The sequence below is a fragment of the Planococcus citri genome, chromosome 1 (assembly GCF_950023065.1).
Source record: "Planococcus citri chromosome 1, ihPlaCitr1.1, whole genome shotgun sequence".
NCBI lineage: Eukaryota > Metazoa > Arthropoda > Insecta > Hemiptera > Pseudococcidae > Planococcus > Planococcus citri.
The window spans coordinates 50244486-50262338 of record NC_088677.1 but is presented as its reverse complement, the minus strand read 5'-3'; the positions used below and the strand labels follow the sequence as shown (position 1 = coordinate 50262338).

General features: G+C 34.8%; 4 protein-coding genes across 4 annotated transcripts; 2 read left to right on the top strand and 2 right to left on the bottom strand.

Moving 5' to 3' along the window:
- Nucleotides 1-1570: 1570 nt before the first annotated feature.
- On the top strand, nucleotides 1571-4166 carry LOC135832519 (mannose-P-dolichol utilization defect 1 protein homolog). The gene is made up of 5 exons (XM_065345812.1): nucleotides 1571-2470; nucleotides 2555-2620; nucleotides 2696-2828; nucleotides 2920-3124; nucleotides 3202-4166. The coding sequence occupies exons 1-5, from the start codon at nucleotides 2371-2373 to the stop codon at nucleotides 3478-3480; spliced, it is 783 nt and encodes a 260-aa protein (XP_065201884.1). The 5' UTR covers nucleotides 1571-2370; the 3' UTR covers nucleotides 3481-4166.
- Nucleotides 4167-4762: 596 nt separating this feature from the next.
- On the bottom strand, nucleotides 4763-6622 carry LOC135832518 (uncharacterized protein C18orf19 homolog A). The gene is made up of 4 exons (XM_065345811.1): nucleotides 5907-6622; nucleotides 5553-5826; nucleotides 5312-5463; nucleotides 4763-5234 (listed from the first exon to the last, which is right to left on the bottom strand). The coding sequence occupies exons 1-4, from the start codon at nucleotides 6085-6087 to the stop codon at nucleotides 4945-4947; spliced, it is 897 nt and encodes a 298-aa protein (XP_065201883.1). The 5' UTR covers nucleotides 6088-6622; the 3' UTR covers nucleotides 4763-4944.
- A 394-nt stretch (nucleotides 6623-7016) lies between these two features.
- LOC135832517 (phenoloxidase-activating factor 2-like) lies at nucleotides 7017-10658 on the bottom strand. Its single transcript, XM_065345810.1, has 7 exons — nucleotides 10043-10658; nucleotides 9517-9732; nucleotides 9140-9429; nucleotides 8903-9041; nucleotides 8531-8823; nucleotides 8294-8454; nucleotides 7017-7273 (listed from the first exon to the last, which is right to left on the bottom strand). Exons 1-7 carry the CDS (start codon nucleotides 10303-10305, stop codon nucleotides 7085-7087), a joined length of 1551 nt encoding a protein of 516 aa, XP_065201882.1. The 5' UTR covers nucleotides 10306-10658; the 3' UTR covers nucleotides 7017-7084.
- Nucleotides 10659-14900: 4242 nt separating this feature from the next.
- On the top strand, nucleotides 14901-17661 carry LOC135832509 (serine protease 44-like). Its single transcript, XM_065345799.1, has 7 exons — nucleotides 14901-15301; nucleotides 15729-15953; nucleotides 16033-16433; nucleotides 16518-16659; nucleotides 16745-17037; nucleotides 17149-17309; nucleotides 17387-17661. Exons 1-7 carry the CDS (start codon nucleotides 15048-15050, stop codon nucleotides 17573-17575), a joined length of 1665 nt encoding a protein of 554 aa, XP_065201871.1. The 5' UTR covers nucleotides 14901-15047; the 3' UTR covers nucleotides 17576-17661.
- The last annotated feature ends 192 nt before the right edge of the window (nucleotides 17662-17853 follow it).

Genomic DNA, 17853 nt, shown 5'->3' with positions numbered 1-17853 from the left:
TTTACGAGATGAAAAAGGATGAAAAGAGGCCAAATGGCCATTATTTTGAATAAAATTCACCAAAATTCATTTTTGAGCATAAGGATGGTAGAAAAAATTCAGCACCACACAACGATCAACGATACCAAAATAATAAAAATCCACGGAATGATTCGTTGAAAACTGCAATATTCCTACTTGAGCTCTTCAATTTCTAGCTAAGCTAAAACTTTTTACATCTCGAAAAATTGCAAATTTCTCGATGAAAAATTTTGAGGATTTTAAAAACTTTTATATCATTGGAAAGCTGATAAAATTCTGCACTAAATGACGCCATAAAACAAGGGGGTCGTCCATCTGGTTCAAAAGTTCTAACGAGTCGAAGTACCAAGTTGATAAAAAGTGACCTAAAGTAAGCAACCTATTTCAAGTTGAATTTTTTCATGGAAAATGCAGCGCTCAGATAGAAAAATTGCAGTTTTGAGCGAACTATTTGGTGGATTTTTTTCATAAAAATTTCCTACCAAGCAGTACCCTTAAAAATGAATTTTGGTGAATTTCATTCAAAATAATGGCCAGTTGGCCTCTTTTCATCCTTTTTCATCTCGTAAATATGCAATTTACTCGATGAAAAATTGTGAGGATTTTGAAAAAAATGATATCACTGGAAAGAGGAGAAAAAATGCTTTAATATCACATAAAAAATTGAGGGCTCCTCGAGATGGTTTTCGAATAAAACTCAAATCTATTCTCAGTCTACCTGTGGTCTACTGGATTGGAGACATTTTTCTCCTAAGTAGTTTTCTTCTCTAAGTTTGCTTTTTAAAGCTTGTTCGCATTCGACGATTTTGAAAAAATTTATATCGCTGGAAAGAGGAAAAAAATTACTATAATATGGTGCAAAAAAATTGTAGGGTACTCGAGGTGAATTTTGAGAAAAAATTGTTTAATTCATCTCAAACCACAGTTTTTTCTCAAAATTACACCGTTTTTCACGTTTTTAAGCGAATTCGCGTTTGAGGATTTCGAAAAAAATTATACCGTTGAAAAGAGGATAAAAATTGCTTTAAAATGGTATAATAAAATTGTGGGCTCCTCGAGACTGATTTCGAGTAAAACTCAAATTTCTGTAATTCTCTACTTTGAATCTTGAAATTATTCGGTACCTCCTCGCAAAATTACGCATTGAAAAGAAATACAAATAGTACGAGCCGTGAAAATACGAAAATACCGGTTTTTGTAGTAGGCGACATTTTTCTCCTGGGTAGACTGTTGGTAGACTAGGGTAGACCGATAGGGTAGACTAGGGTAGACCGATAAGGTAGACTTTGTGTTGTAGCCTTCCCTAGATTGCGACGGACTTATTTTTCATTAAGCCAGCTTTTGGCTATTGGCTTAAATACCATTAGCTTGCATCAGCTATTGGCTTTTGGCTTTTAGCTATTGGCTGGCTGGAAATCCCTGCTATCAGCATTTATCCATTCTGTACATGCGATTGCTAAAGCGGGGTTTTCTCGCCCTCTGATTGGTCCGTTAACACTAACAGCGGTCTTCTTATCACCATGCGCTATCACTCTATCACTTCGCTCACTTCAATTTACTTTTACTTACTTCAATTTTTTCGCCCAAAATGCCGAAGCCGAACCAATTTGTATTCTTGCTAAAAATATCAAAAATGTGGATCCCAAATCGTCGAATACGGATGCCGAATACCGCCTCGCGAATAAGGAGTTTTTGCAAAATGTAACGGAGAACGATTTACCCTCTAATAGTGCGTTCGATACATCAAAGTATTCGAATTACTCGCAACATAAGTATGTTTATTGTTTGAATAATAATTTTGACCAAAGAGGCATACTATCATACTAAGTACGATATATTTTTACTTGCATAGCGATGCAGGTGGCTCAAGTCATTATTTTTAATTTTATTACTTTGCCAAATTGATGGTGATCGAATTTACTCGTAACACGCCATGTTTCTTTTTTTGTAGCTACGCAAGCTTCGATACCGCTTGTTGATTTTTGCATTGTTAAGTTCAAAATTTAATAAAGATGTCAGTTTTGTCGTAATTTTATTTGATTTTTGATTATTGCCCATTTGCATGTATTTTGAAAAGGCAAGTGGCTGAAGGAGGCGGAGCTTATCGAAACGCGAAGGAATTGGCCAATCGGAGGGCGCCATAACTCTGCTTTAGCAATCGCATGTACAGAATGGATAAATGCATTCTATCAGCATTTTAATTTTTTGTTGACATTGATATTTTTTCGGTTTTTGACGTTTTTATGAGTTGTTAGTTGCGACTGACTAGATGATGATTTGAATAAAGTATAAAACGTTTATTCTTACGTTCCATTTTTCAACGTACCGGAGAATATTGTTCAATTTACAATGGCTGTAGCTTTGGCGGAGTATTTCAAAAACTTGCTCCTTTTCGTGTTCACTCCAGAATGCTACGACACAGTATTCGTTCAGCAGGATTTCTTCGATGGTAAGCTTTTATTTTTCATTTACCGGTACATTTTCTATTGCAAAATCATCACAGCTTTTTTATTTCATCCATTATTTATTTCAGTGCCATGTTTAAAGTCTGCTGTGAGCAAGTGTTTGGGGTACGGAATTATCGCCGGATCTGTGTTGGGTAAGAGAACCTATACCTATAGTTATAGCATAAAATACTCTATTATGTATTAATCTGTTGAGTTGTATGCTTCAGTGAAAGTTCCCCAGATTGTGAAAATTTCCAAGAACAAGAGCGCTGAAGGGATTAGTATTGTTGGACAGATTTTAGAGCTTTACGGTGTAACGGCGTCGGTAGCGTACAGCTACGTTAAACGATTCCCATTCAGGTTAATAAATTTCTAATTGCATTAATTTACTTTTCCATCATTCCGAAAAGATTTTCAACTAATGTAAATGTCGATTTTTTGTTTTATTCAGCTCATGGGGAGACAGTGTGTTTATGTTAGCTCAGACTAGCACTATAGCCGGTTTATCGTTACATTTCAACAAAGGCAATCTTCCATGTTTCGTTTTTCTCATCGTTTACTCGATTTTGGTGTATTTGAGCGTATCTGGTTTCGTGGCTGTTCATATATTATGGTTCTTCCAAGCATCATCTGTGCCTGTGATGTTCATCGGTAAAGTACGTATCAGTCGTATCACTATCTACTTTCGATTTAAATAAAAGTAATGATGAACACGAAACGTTATTTTCGACAGATGATCCAAGTGTATCGAAACTTCCAAGCGAAATCCATGGGGCAATTGTCTTTGATAACTAATGCGTTACTGTTCTTCGGATCATTAGCTCGTGTATTTACTTCTGTGCAAGAGACTGGCGATTTCATAATAATATTGACTTATTCTTTGGCTACATTCGCTAATGGTATCATGTTGACTCAATTCTTCGTATATCCGAGTAGCGATGCCGTTAAGAAACCAGCTCGTAAGAAGCAACAGAAACCTCAACCTCCGCCGAAAAAGAAGAAACAACGTTAGATAACGTATACGATGTATCTCATGTGAGACTTCTCCCACATTAAAAGTATTCCTGTTTGGTAGGATTTCGAATATTTATTCTTGCGATAAAATAATATAAAAATGCCTATAGAAGCATTGATACGCGAGTTTCGCTCATTTTTTTTCCTTCGTAGTTTAGAATTATTTCATCTTGTTACCTTGTTTTTTTCTCTTTTATAAATATTCATGTTAGAAATGAATTGTATGAAATTGTGATCATACGTTAATTTCATGAGACAGAACATCTGTACAGTGTACAGTTTGTTCTTGAGAATCATTTTAAATTTTAATGAGTAGTGTTTAGGTTCTAACTTAAATCACTGCCGTTAACGATAAGATTTGAATTATGTATTTTTGTGTATAGAATACTGAGTTGTATTTTCGTTTATTTCTCTCAAAATTAAGGGTCACGTGTTTTAGTGTTACACATTCGTAATTATTTTTGGTTTTTATACTATTTATTTTTTATACTCTGTATAAAATTAGAATTTATGAGTTCGTAATCTAGCGCATATTACATGGGTCGGCTTTTCTCTTTGTTATACGTACATTGACTGTACTTCTTATTGTCTTTAAAAGATGCATTCAGATGACTGTAAATATCTACTTGAAAAAATATTAATGTAACGTCATTGCTTGTTTAATACATTTGATAAATTAGTTAACTGTGTCATGTGTGTATTTGATTTTTACATTTTGAGTGAAAAGTATGTAGTATTCAAAAAGAAACTGTACAAAATTATCGATCGGTCGGTCCTCGGTCGAGAACTATTCTTCGTGAGACAAGAACAGAATTGTTTATACTTTTTTTTCGGTCATTACATGAAATCGAAGACTAAGAATGGTTTCGGTATTTTGTTTGCAAAGGAAAGAGCAATTTCAAGAGATCTTTTTTTCGATTTTTCTAAGGAAAAGGTCTAGGTAGGTATTGCTTTTCGTAGTTGAAGTACAAGGACCGAAATTCATCCTAAAATTAAAAATAAAGGCGCAATACCGAGGCGGATTCTATATCGCAGAAGTACTCTCTTCGAAAACTCCTTCAAATTGCTGAATAAAATTTAAAATCACCGAATTCTCGAAGAAAATGCCAACAAAATTCAACACGTGCCATACATAGAACAATTCTTACTCATTTTGTGAAATAGGAAGTACTCCATAAATGCGAGTCAACGAATGTTTACCATTTCAATGATGAAATAACCAAAATTATTGTATTGTTGAAATAGCATTGATCATAATTGATTAAATCAGTAAATGAAAATGTTGCAAAATTTTCCATTTTTATTTTAGATTTTTTTTTTTTTACATATTTTACAAAATAACAACTAAGTACTTAACTGAACTTACGGTTTTAAGTCGATAACAAACTTTTTTAAAAAAGGGAACTAAATCAAAATTTTTACACAATACATTGCAATGAAATATTACAGACGATAAATTCTTTCACCAATTTTCTCCGATTTTCTTTTTTTTCTTATCATCTGGTCTGACAATTTTAGGGAACATGACACCATAAAATCCCTTTTTATCCTCCGTCAGGCTTTTTTTTTCGTCCTCGACTATTTTCTTCACGGCTTCTTTTTCTTGACGGTAAATTTTTGCCAACTGTTTGGGCGTTTTGTTCAATATTAATTCTTTGCGATCATTTATCATGGATTTGATTTTATCTTTAGGAGGAATTGGTTTAATGTATCCCCAGTCTTTAAGATATTTTATTGAAATTGTTGTTCCACCTGAAAAAAATAATGAAAATTGAACGATTCGGTATAAAATACATTTTACGAATTGCACAATCGACGAAGATTATTACCTAAAGTAACCGTATAACGAACTGGTGTGGAGATTTTATAAAGAGCATAAGCAATAGCGATGTAACCCATCGTGGAATTGCCATTTCTCAATTTTTCTACTAATTTTTCACCAGCTCCGATGGATTCCAGCAAACTGGCTACATCTACTCCGCTATAAAAACAAACGAAATAATCACATCAAAGCTCGAACATGTATGAAGATGCTTGAAACTGAAATTTGGTTTGAAAATGTGCACATACCTTTTAGCTAAATAGTAAAACGACGAAAACCAAAAAGCAGAAGTGACCAGATGCACCGGAACGAGAACGTACCAGTAATCACGATACATTTGTTTGAAACGTTGAAGCAACGATGGAGGTTTCTCTTCGGTTTTTACATCAGTACTTTTTTTTTCTGTATTCTCCGAAGCGGTTTTGTCACTGGTACTATAATGCCTGAGAAAACTCGATGTGTTTTCATTACCAACACGATTAATGGTTACATATTTGAAATCGTACGGAATACCGCTGAGAGCTACAATTATTGGAAGAAAATTATTATGAAATACACATTGAGAAATTCACAACTGATTGCAATAATAATCGTACAATTACCTGGATACGCGTATCTATTCTTCAGGATTCGAATTCTTGAAAAATTGCATACATTAGGAAACGAGATTTGATTTTTTGGAACGCTTACTGTACTGAATTTGGTAACATAAGGAGCGTCGATTAGATTTATCTTCTTCACCGGTACTCTGAGGCATGCGAATTTCCATAAATTAACTGCCATTTTGACTAAATTAATGGTTTTTACAATTAATTAATTAAAGAATATAAAATTACAGCGGTTTTCCATTTTTAAAATTGATAATACGTGATAACATTTTTGCTCTTGTTTTCGTTGACTTTGTATCTCTTCTGACAGCATGGTAAATACGGTGGAAATTACCACGTAAAATACTTTCTACTTTCATTTTCGAAAATTATTCCAATATTTTGAAAATTTATTTACTTCGAAACTTCGATGAATGAAAAAAATCTACATTCTACATTCTTCTGTTTAAATAATTAACAATTGGCAACGTTAGCAACTTCGGTTTCTTGTTTTTCGATGTTTTTGTGAGATGACTACAATTATTTGATTACATTATACGCAGAAAAAAATATTTAATTAACATTTCTCCCTGGGCTGTATTCAGTATTTCTCGTAGTCGAAAACGTATCGTATCATTAATATTTTAATTAAATGACCCTGAAATGAATCATACGTTTGATACGTTTCTCAAGCGTCAAAAAATTCACGAATTCGCAGTATGAGATATGTATCATTAAATTATAAATTATAACTGATTAGATTCGAATATCATTTTGCAAATGCGATGCGATCACCTCACAAGTCACATACCTATCGACATCAGCGTAGAGAAAATTGCAGGTGCTGAGGTGCGTCTAAAAATGATAAAAAATACACAGGTATTTCTATTTTGCATTTCACTTGTATAAAAGTAAAACTATAAAATCTTATCCGAATATAACATTGTAGCGACGTCACTGGTCGCTACGTCTTTCTAATACGTTTATTTTTACGAAAGTATTTAGCTACTGATAAATATAGGTACTAATTAGTAATCAAGATGACCGCGTCTCAACAAAATTATCAAGTGTCAGTCAAGTATGGTAATTAATCTTTGATCATAATGAAGGGGAAATACGCCGATAAAACGTTTAAAAATTGTTATTTTCATTTTAAAAAACAGTACAAAAATATAAAAAAGTGGAATAAATAATCACGATCCGGGTCTGAATACAGACATGGTGTTGATTTCAGTAGTAAGCCATTCGCTGTTTGCTTCTAAAGATGCATAAATTCCGGGAATATCATTGCCGCATCCAACGCCCCATGAAACGACGCCGACTTGGATCAATTTATGTTCATTTTTTCGCGAAGTGCAAAATAATGGTCCACCTCCGTCGCCCTATTAAACAAAATTAGTAAGATTGTAGGGTAAGGTTAAGCAATGATCGTTGCTACAGTAACTGCAAGTATTAGCACACGCACGCCTAACAAAATTGCTCTATGTAGTTTCAAGTTGACGTTATACCGCCTCAAATTTCAAAATACGTAGGTACCTACGTAGTACCAATTTGAAAAAATAAAACTACCAGTTCTATAGAAAATTTAGTTTCTTGCAAAAAGGGAGCCAGGTATCACTTTTTAGTTTTTGCCTATTTTCAATAGGATGAGCAGTAGGTATCCGAGAAAATTAAAAAATTCCAAGATGAAATAGGATACATTTCTTTCTTTCTTTTTTCGAGCTTGTTTGTCTCCTGTAGTATTGGTGATATATTGAATGTACAAGGAAAATCTTTCACAAAAAAAAATTGTGTCAAGTATTTCAGTTTTTTTTAAAAATTTGTTTAGCTTTTTCAATTTTGAAAATACTTTAAATGTGAAAGCACTTTTTTTTTTATAGAAAATTGATTTTTTACAAAAAAAGATCCGTTGCGTGCTTAAGGTAACCAACTTCATTCTTCAAAACTGAAGGAGTTCCACTAACCACTGAGTGAGTTGAAACAGAAGAAGAAAAATGGTTGTTTTTCACTTTTTCATTCATTAATTTTTTTGAATAATTACTACCTATAATTAGTTTAGTTCCTCCCATTTTGAAAATACTTCAAATGTGCAGAATATCTTTTTTAATAGAGAACTTAATTTCTTAAAAAATAGATTTTTTGCATAATGGTAATTAGGCAAGTTTGAAAATAAAAAGTATGTACCTATCTTGTCACGTTTTAAATTTAATTGAAGATTACCCCCCCTCCCCCCTCGAAAGAGAAACAAATTAGGCAAAAAGTGATGATGAGTTGATGACATTTTCTGCTGAGAATACAATTTTCTTATAAAATAATAAAAATGTTGAATTTTGTGAGATGTCCGAAATAACTTTTGTAGGTAGCAAATGTTCATACATTTCACAACTGAAATCATAACTTACCTTGCATGCATCAAATCCTTTTTGTCCTCCAGCACATAAAAAGCTAGAATCTAGGGTGAATCCTGTGCCCAACTTCGTTTTCTGTAAACGTTCTTGACAATTTTTAAACTCCACAATGGGTAATTCAACTTTCTTTAGCTTGTGTTGTATAGTCTTGTCAGCTGAACATAAAAATCATAAAATTAGAGTGCTGAAAACTTTTCGTTTGTGTTATAAAAGTGATAAAATCCTACTTACTGAAATTACCCTTTCCCCAACCAGCGGCCCAACAGCTTTTAGCGTTATATGCATGTTTCTCAGCATAAGGGGTGCCAACCAATGGTGCGCAAATACCATTTATATGGGAATCATAAACAAATGGTTCATTAACGCTTAGTAAAGCCAGATCGTTGAATAATCTTTTGGGATTATAATTTGGATGTATATGGACAGCATTTACAGTCCGATCTTGATGAGGAAGCGTTTCTTTTTCATCGCTACCAATGTTGTATTCTCCAACACGAACTCTCAACGAATGCATATCAATTTTGCTACACATAAAAAGATCACCAAATTAATGCGCTAACCAATCCAGGCTACTGCATGCTTGCAGAGCACATGAACACTTACTTGACGCAATGTGCAGCTGTCAAAACAATAAATGGAGATAGTAAAGAAGCTCCGCAGATCACTTCACCATTGGTAGAATAATCATTCGTTTTGAATAATGCAACCATCCATGGAAACTCGCCAAATTCCGTATCTCCGGCTATGTACATACAATAATATTCATACCGGTTTTTATATACGTGCATGTAAAACAAACGCGTCGTGTATGTCGATGCATAAACATAAATAGGTACCTACTTTCATTTTTATTTTGGATTCTAACGCCAGCATTAATTATATCATCGATATTGTCTTCGTTGGGGACGGAGGTTTTTCCTCTGACACCACATTCTTGTTCTGTAGGTACGGGACTAACGGCACCTGATTCTGTTGACGTAGGTAATCGCACTTCCGTTGAAGGTTGTGATGGAATGTCTATGTATGGAGTAGGAGTAGGGGGAGAAATAGTGGTCAAATCAGTGACCAATGTAGTGTTTCGACTTATATTGCATGGTGGACAACAGAAATCTGGTGGCTCGCAGCGGAATCTGTAATAGATGTTGATAAATTGAAAATACTAATTATAGGTAGGTACCTAGTATCTACTAACGTCAAGTAACCGGGTATGGCTTTACCTGGGATTAGCTACATTTTCAAAGTTCTCTTCATCTGTCTGTGGTACTACTGGTAGTAATTGGTAATCGATGCATTGCCAGAAAGGCACACAAATACAAGCATCATTACAATTGATTCCCGTTGATGATGGTGGTGGTGTTGGTGGTGGGTCTGTTGGTGGCGGCACTGGTGGCGAATCTCCTTTACAGCAGACTTCATCGCCGCTGCATCGTTCTCTGCAAGTAAAATTTGAAAAAAATTATTCATTTTACTCGCTTTCAAGTTCTAATTCGGTAGAAAACCAACAAACAACATGAAGGTCATTATAGGATTGCGCAGTATTTGATCGAATATTCAAATGTAATAAACCTGAAGTAGGTGGATAGGTATGTACATTTATGTATTTCTAGATAAATCGTTACGTTCAAATGAACTTCCAAAATAACGTTTCCGTACATCTCACAAGTATGTTGTTGGCAACAATATTCAGTTAAGCATATAAAATTCTACTATCAATTAAGCAGCAGGTAATTAAATAATACTTACTGACCATCGGCATTCGGCACACTAACTACCTTATCATTGTCACACAAATGGAAGACGACACAAGTGCATTGTTCATCAACGCTTCCGAAATTTTGCCGAAATGTTACCACCTTCCTAGTGCTGTTATTTGTCGCAGATCTGGCGCTGGCCACTGCCGACCTAGATGACGACTTTACTGTCGACGGATTCGAAGTAGTAGCTGCGATTGCTATACCGATTGATGATACTAGCACCAAAACTGACACTACCGACGGACCGTACATTTTGCGAACCGATTATAAACTACAATCGGCCAGACAGTTAATCACGTATTTAAGATGAAAAATCTCTGATGCGGTCGTCTTCGAGGCGATTTGCAAGTAGTAATTATTTTATAGGGTAACGCGTGTTATTTATAGGCATGACAGTACTGGCTATTCGTCGAAACACAGCTCACATGCTGCGAATATGCGAAAAGAAACAGACGTACTACCTAGGTAATCAAAATACACGAATACCTAAACCTTATTCAAATTTCTATCAAACAGGTTATTCAACGAGGAAAAAACAACACTAATAAGACTAACGCATCGCGGAGGTCGCTTGGACACAGCTTCCTAGCAACTAATCGTAAAGAGGGGATACGTTGTGAATAAATAGAATAAATATAATTTTTAAAGTTTTCGAGATAACTAGCTCCTACTTAAATCGTGTATTGTTTAGGTATTATCTGGTTGAAACGTTATTTAGGTAAAGAGGTTATCAGCGATTTTTGATTTATTTTTCGTTTTGGAAAAACCTGCAAAGTAATGAAAAACGATCTCAAGTTCAATTATAAATGATGGCTCGAAGTACAATTTACTTTGGGCGAGGTATACAAGTTTTTTAAAATCGTAGTAAACGAGACATCAAGTGAAGGTATGATGCATTATGCTAATAACACAGAGTTCATAACTGGTACGAAGTTCATCACGAAATCGATAATGCACTAAACAAATTGTACAGATATAGATGCTTCATTCGCGAAGTTTATATGTATCTAATTTAGAATCTGGTGCCTAACATGAGCATCATTTGCTCCAAAGTCGTCAACTTTTTATTCACATTTTCTAACTCTGAACTCAAATTGAAAAACTTTGGAGTAAGCAGCCCTAAGTATAGAAATTATCCAAGTACTTATTAATTTTTTAAAATGCAATCGAAAATCCGCAATCTCAATGTACAATGTGCATACCGAAACTTACCTATTCCATAATTTCATCAAAAGCCCCAATTACGCTTAAATACATATGTATACCTAGATTTAAACTTAGTCATTGTGGTGCCCGTTTTAAGTATACGTAGTCATTGTGGTGCCCGGTTTTGGGCTTGTGGCGCCCACATCGGGCACCACAAGGTCTTTTTATATAAAACGATGCAGAATCGAGTGAAATGCACTCTAAGGTGAAAAAAAAAATTTCCTGAGGCAGGCACCACAAATACCAAGTTTATGTATCGGGCACCTCTATGACTAACTATGATGAAAAATCCAAACTGCACCAAAACACCTTTATCATACATACAAAATATGTGATCCTCTATGTACGCGGGCACCACAATTACCATAAAAGACCCGGGCACCACAAGGTACTAGGTACGTGTATTCATATATAAAATATCTACTCATCTAACTTATATAAATTACCCAGCATTGACGTATGACGCGCATACATCTTAACTTCATGACTTTCATGACGAAATGACCAACGTCACATCATAATATGTATATTGAGAAATTGGTCAGATGATCCTTCAAGAACGCAAAAAATCCGCTTACCTCCTTCCCCGCACCATTTATAATAGTTCAATCAGAAAACTAACGTCATACAACTGAAGGAAACGATTTAAGTACCTAGAAATATGTAGGTACTTCAATCAATTCATATGTAGGTACGAGTATGTGTAAAATTTGTTTAGTTGCTTGCAATGCAGATGAATGATTGGTCTACAAATACTTGCTCTTCACCGGTTTACCTGAATGTTCAACTAAAAGGGTCATTTTCAGCAAAAAGTCCAAACATAGAACTACAGCGCGGACCTCCTTGTAACTAAAGTATCACAGGACGTGACAACCACTCTGAACTGGATTGTTAAAAAAACCAGAAAAATGGACTACTTAGAAACAGTCAAATACTTATCCCGAATGGCCGAAGACGTTGGGAAACGATGGAGGAACTTTTGATTTTTCTTTGGCTGAGTCTATAGGTATCTTCTTTTTTTTTATCAATGAGGTCAGGATTAATTCATTTTCGTCTTTTTTCGATGACTCGTGCTCTGATGCGAAATTATCTGCGATAATGACCAACACGAACGGCACCAAAAATAATAAACATTTTGCTGATGAGTTCTTGACGATTAATTTGAAACTTGAGCCACTAATTACTATTCGACTGCTTGAAAAACCATACCTATAACTAAATTAAGAAACACATGCGATAAAAATATTTTTTATCCATTTGTGTGAATCTCAGTCTAAGTGCCCACATGACATAAATACCTGAGCAATACGAGCAGTGAAGATGAAATTGTAAATTTCAAACGTTTAATTTCAAAGATAATCTGTGTAGAAGAAAACTTGAATTGTTCTTTCTTAACCTTACTAAAATAACAATTCACGAGTATCAACATTATTTTATGTACCTAGTTATTAGACAAGAATTGGTCATTTTTTGTTTTGAGCACATTATTTGAGTCCAAAATGTAGGCATTACAATTTTTTTCAACTGAACGTGTTTCATAGATAGGCAACTTGTTTTCCATATTTACATACATGCGCGTAGTTGTGCAGAATTTTAGGCGTAGGTATATTTTGTCGAGTTAACGATGAGGGCTAAATTAAGAGGAGGAAGTCTTGTTTTTTTTTTGACATTTTCGATCATTCTGAACGCAAATTTGTATGAGATACTTACGTGGGTACTTGGAAATCATAATCCAAGAAATCAAGAATTCACTTTTGAAAAAATATTCCATTTTTTTCGAATTCCTCCTATTTGCTGGGATAGCGTTTACTTATTCTTTTGGTTCATTTATTTTCACAGAACTCACTGAGGCAGAGGTTCTCTCTAGTTATACGGCTTTTCCAAAATGTCTAGTTTGATTTAAATTCCTATCTCTCGCCCCCATTTCGCATAAAAATATTTCATAAGGAAGCTATTCCAACCAGCAGAAAAATTCTTGGATCGAACACTGAGAAATTAAAAATACCATCTAAAAATATACCACTGGGCCAAAGTTTACATACCCACTAAATTTAATTTGTGATTTTTGAAAGTTCAAATTACGCCCATTAAGTATTTATGAAAAGTCTGAAATTTGATTAAATTGAGGTGTAAAACTGAAATTCGATATGTAGGTATGTAGTCTATGTACACTATTTTCGACCTCTTACACCGAAGGATAGTGGTTTTTAGCCACTCCGAAGCCTCCAGCGGATTTTTGAATTTTCTATTTTTGGAGGAATTGCCCTGAAAAGAGCCAAAATGAAATTCAGGACCTTCAAAAATCTAAATCAAAAGGATTCTCCAACAAACGTGACAATTTCAAAAAAAAAACTGAAATTTGATTCATGTCCTATTCTATTTTCAACTTCAAAAAATCTACCGGGTATTTGGGTATTTATTTTTTTCAAACTACATTTATTTTGAAGCCTTCAACGGTTTTTTGAATTTTCTAGCTCTTACAAAAAGTATAAAAATTAATATCTAGAAAGTCCAAAAATCTCTGGAGGCTTCTGAGCAGCTTGAAAGTACCCCTCTCACTTTTTATTTCAAAAAGTAAACTCAGTCAGAAAAAAATTCTCGACTTGAACGGACAGAACCAAAGATGATATATCTGAGTTTATAGAATTTATATACTTAATGTACATAGGTTTAGAATTTTTTTTTCGGTTCATTTTAAAAACCTGCGAATGATTCCAGAACAGTTCGAAACCACCATAAATCGATGTGGAAGGTAAAATGAGCCACAATTTCCGATTTTGGCCTCAATTTGACCACATTTTGAGTTTTACTCAGAGATTTCCTCACCAAATACAGACAGATAAGAAGCCAATCCCATATTTTTGACAATAATAAGATTTCAAATTAAATTCAAAAAATCGTCCAAGGGTGGCCTGTTTGAAATTTACAAGAACCACCGATTTTTGGAAATCAATTTTCAGGGATATTCTTAATCATGAATGTGACATATTCAAAAATTTCAAGTACCCACATTAGGTACCTAGATTAGGAACGAGGAAATTTGGTGTTGAGAGACCGATGTTAGATGAAAAAAAAATACCATAAATTTTATTTAGGTACCTATGTAAAACAATGATCTTTGAAAAAATTCTCAAAATTTAAAAATAAATTCAAGCAGCTGAATTCTCGGTTGCGAGGACTTCAGAGCATGTTTACTGCTTCAGTCCAAACCAAAAATGAAACTTTTCGTTCAACTTGGAGCCAAATACCTTCGACCATCAGTGTTTTATCATCTTTTGGTTTTTCCATATCAATTAAATGGCGGCCAACCTCATTACCTAGAAAAAACTTCAACTTGACAAAACCTAAATATCCTATTCAGGTTTATCTTGAATTTTTCAAAATTAATTCTTGGATACCTACCTAATTTCTCCCATCTTCACGATTAAATGCTTGGAAGACGTATCCAAGCGACCTCTGTAGTAGGTAAGTATGAGTATATTATTTTTTCCTCGTTGAATAACCCGTTTGATGGAAATTTGAATAAAGTGTAGGTATGTAGATGTACATTATGGTACTTATGTGTTTTGATTATCTAGGTAGTAAGTCTGTATCTTCGCATATTCGCAGCGTGTGAGCGATGTTTCGACGAATGAGCCCGGTCCGTCATAACTATAAATAACACGCTTTACCCTCAAAGATAATTGCAAAGTGCAAATCGCCTTGGTCACGACAGCATTAGAGATTCTTCATCTCAAACACACGATTAACTGTCTAGCCGATCGTATAGTCTATAATCGGTTCTCAATATGTACAGTCCGTCGGTTGTGTCTGTTTTGGTGCTAATATCTTCGGTTGGTATTACAATCGCAACTACTATTTCGAATCTGTCGACAGTAAAGTCATCCAGGTTGGCATCGGCCAGATCTTCATCAAATAACACTTCGAGAAAAGTGGTAACATTTCGGAAATGTATTGAATATGTTGATGAAGAATGTACTTGCGTTGATTACTATTCGTGTGATAATGATAAGGTAGTTAGCGTGCCGACGACTTCTGGCCAGTAAGTACCTATCATTATTACCTATCGCCTAATTGTTTGTGTTACATATGTTCCGGAACAGGTATAGGCAATCTAAATTAGGTACCTACTACCTACATAAATGTCGGTTGGTTTTCCGATCCTAAAAACGCAGTGATAAAGTTATGGGTTCATTTCGTCAGGGCTTGCATAATTCCTGGAAGGAATACACACATGCACATAAGAGATGAACTTAATATACCTACATAATTACGTCGGCTGCAAAATTTTGAAAATAACACAAAAAAGTTCAGACTTTAGCCTATCTTCAAAATTGAAGGAGCTACACCTTCAGTTTTGAAGATACACATAGGTAAAATATGAACAAAAGCTTTTTTGCACAGCATTCAGAATTCTACAAGTTAGGATTGTACATAATTAATGTTTTTGCTTTGATTTTTACTTGCAGAGATCAGTGCAATAGCGGCGAAGTCTGCTGCAAAGGAGTTATTCCATCATTGCCATTACAAACTGACACATCCACATCAACAACTCCACCATCAACTCCCTCATCGTTGCCACCAGCCAGTAAATGTGATGGGGCATGCATTTGTGTACCATTCTGGCACTGTAATATCGACCACCAATCATTTCTAATACCGCAGGCAGACGATGAAATTATAGTCAGTCGTGGGTAAGGACACATTTACCATCGGATCATATTAATACTCAACGTATGCTGAAACGTAAATAATACCTAATTATTATTTCAGATTTAGCTGCGAACCTTCAGATGTCTGTTGCCCACCATGCAACATAAGTCAAGACTTCTCTTCAGTTACTAATTTAATCAGCACTGTTGCTACCCCATCTCCGACACAATCTTCCAGTGATGTGAAAGTACCCACATCAACAGAATCCACCAGTGTTAATCCTGTACAATTGCCTACATCAACAGATCCCAGCAGTGTAAGCACCGCGCGATTACCTTCAAATTCATCAACAGAACCCAGCAGTATTAATCCAGTACGTACGCCTATATCAACAGAATCCAGCAATGTTAGTTCCAGTCCTGCTATTCCACAAGAATGCGGTATCAGGGGTAAAACCTCAAACGAACCCGATATCGATACTATAATTACTATTGGTGAAAGAATTCAAAATAAAGACGAAAGTAGGAACATATCTTGCTGTGTTTATTTGCCCATCCACATAATCTAGTCTAAGTAAGTATTAAAACCAATGTGAATTCATGTAGATGGGGAAACCGAATTTGGTGAATTTCCTTGGATGGTTGCATTATTCAAAACAAATGATAACAATTCTATCAATAGTCCGGCAATTTGCGGAGGTTCCTTATTATCACCATTTATCGTTTTAACAGCAGCACATTGCGTAAAGTGAGTGTCCAGTGGATGTTAAGCTGTACACTGTACAGTCTGTATTGATATTCACCTTCGTCACTTAATCTCGTTCAATTTGCAGCAAAATTGATAAACACTTATTAAGAGTTCGTGTTGGAGAATACAACATCGGTAGCGATGAAAATGAAACTCTTCCTCATCAAGATCGAACTGTAAATGCTATCCACGTACATCCAAATTATAGTCCTAGAAGATTATACAATGATCTCGCTTTACTAAGTGTTAACGAACCATTCGTTTACGATTCCCACATAAATGGTATTTGCGTGCCACTGGTTGGTACTCCTTATGCTTCGCCACGTTCTTACAATCCTAAACGCTGCTGGGTTGCTGGTTGGGGAAGGAATATGTTTGGTGAGTGAAATTTCATTTTTTTTTTCAACAATAAAACATCATTAACATCAACAGTTTGTGTCAGCAATGCATTCTACCGATGTACCTACTTACTTATTATGACTTCCTCAGGTGACAAGAGTACGCAACATAAATTAAAGAAAGTGGAATTACCTATTGTGGATCATAACAATTGCCAAGAAAAATTGCGAAAAACGAGGTTAGGTGAACGATTCGTACTCGATTCTAGCTTTTTATGCGCTGGAGGACAAAAAGGATTTGATTCGTGCATAGTAAGTGACTCGAATAGTATTATGATGATGTAATCAACTTAACCTAATGCCATGATTGAATTAAATTTGTTTCACAGGGTGATGGAGGAGGGCCGTTTTTTTGTTCTTCACGAAAAAATGAAAACAAATTTATTCAAGTTGGTGTCGTTTCCTGGGGCATTGGATGTGGTACTACTATTCCCGGTGTTTATGCGTTTGTGGAAGCAAACAGCGAATGGCTTACCAACGAATTCAATACTATTTCTGTGTCTAGAACGTTTTTGTAACATGCGCCTAACTCATTCAATTTCTAGGTAGATATTTATTTTTGTATTTTTGTATTTTTTTCCAATAGAAGTGATATATTTTTCAATTTTTTTGAGTGTGTTTTCCACCGCACCGTGATCACAAATTTATAATTATATTTGACTGTGCCATAACATCACTTTGATTTTCATATTTTCTTACTCTCACTTTTATAGCGATTTTTTTGTAAAAAATGATTCAAAATTTTAATCAATAGACACCTAGAATAATTATCACAGATACGAATAAAATGTTTTGG

Coding starts and splice junctions, on each gene's coding strand:
- LOC135832519 (XM_065345812.1), top strand. CDS start 2,371: ATGGCTGTAGCTTTGGCGGAGTATTTCAAAAACTTGCTCCTTTTCGTG. Junction 2,621..2,695: donor TATCGCCGGATCTGTGTTGG/GTAAGAGAACCT, acceptor TGTATGCTTCAG/TGAAAGTTCCCCAGATTGTG. Junction 3,125..3,201: donor CTGTGATGTTCATCGGTAAA/GTACGTATCAGT, acceptor TATTTTCGACAG/ATGATCCAAGTGTATCGAAA.
- LOC135832518 (XM_065345811.1), bottom strand. CDS start 6,087: ATGGCAGTTAATTTATGGAAATTCGCATGCCTCAGAGTACCGGTGAAG. Junction 5,464..5,552: donor TTTTACTATTTAGCTAAAAG/GTATGTGCACAT, acceptor TTGTTTTTATAG/CGGAGTAGATGTAGCCAGTT. Junction 5,235..5,311: donor TCGTTATACGGTTACTTTAG/GTAATAATCTTC, acceptor TATTTTTTTCAG/GTGGAACAACAATTTCAATA.
- LOC135832517 (XM_065345810.1), bottom strand. CDS start 10,305: ATGTACGGTCCGTCGGTAGTGTCAGTTTTGGTGCTAGTATCATCAATC. Junction 9,733..10,042: donor GTGCCGAATGCCGATGGTCA/GTAAGTATTATT, acceptor TTTTACTTGCAG/AGAACGATGCAGCGGCGATG. Junction 9,430..9,516: donor GAAAATGTAGCTAATCCCAG/GTAAAGCCATAC, acceptor CATCTATTACAG/ATTCCGCTGCGAGCCACCAG.
- LOC135832509 (XM_065345799.1), top strand. CDS start 15,048: ATGTACAGTCCGTCGGTTGTGTCTGTTTTGGTGCTAATATCTTCGGTT. Junction 15,302..15,728: donor GTGCCGACGACTTCTGGCCA/GTAAGTACCTAT, acceptor TTTTACTTGCAG/AGATCAGTGCAATAGCGGCG. Junction 17,310..17,386: donor AAGGATTTGATTCGTGCATA/GTAAGTGACTCG, acceptor TTTGTTTCACAG/GGTGATGGAGGAGGGCCGTT.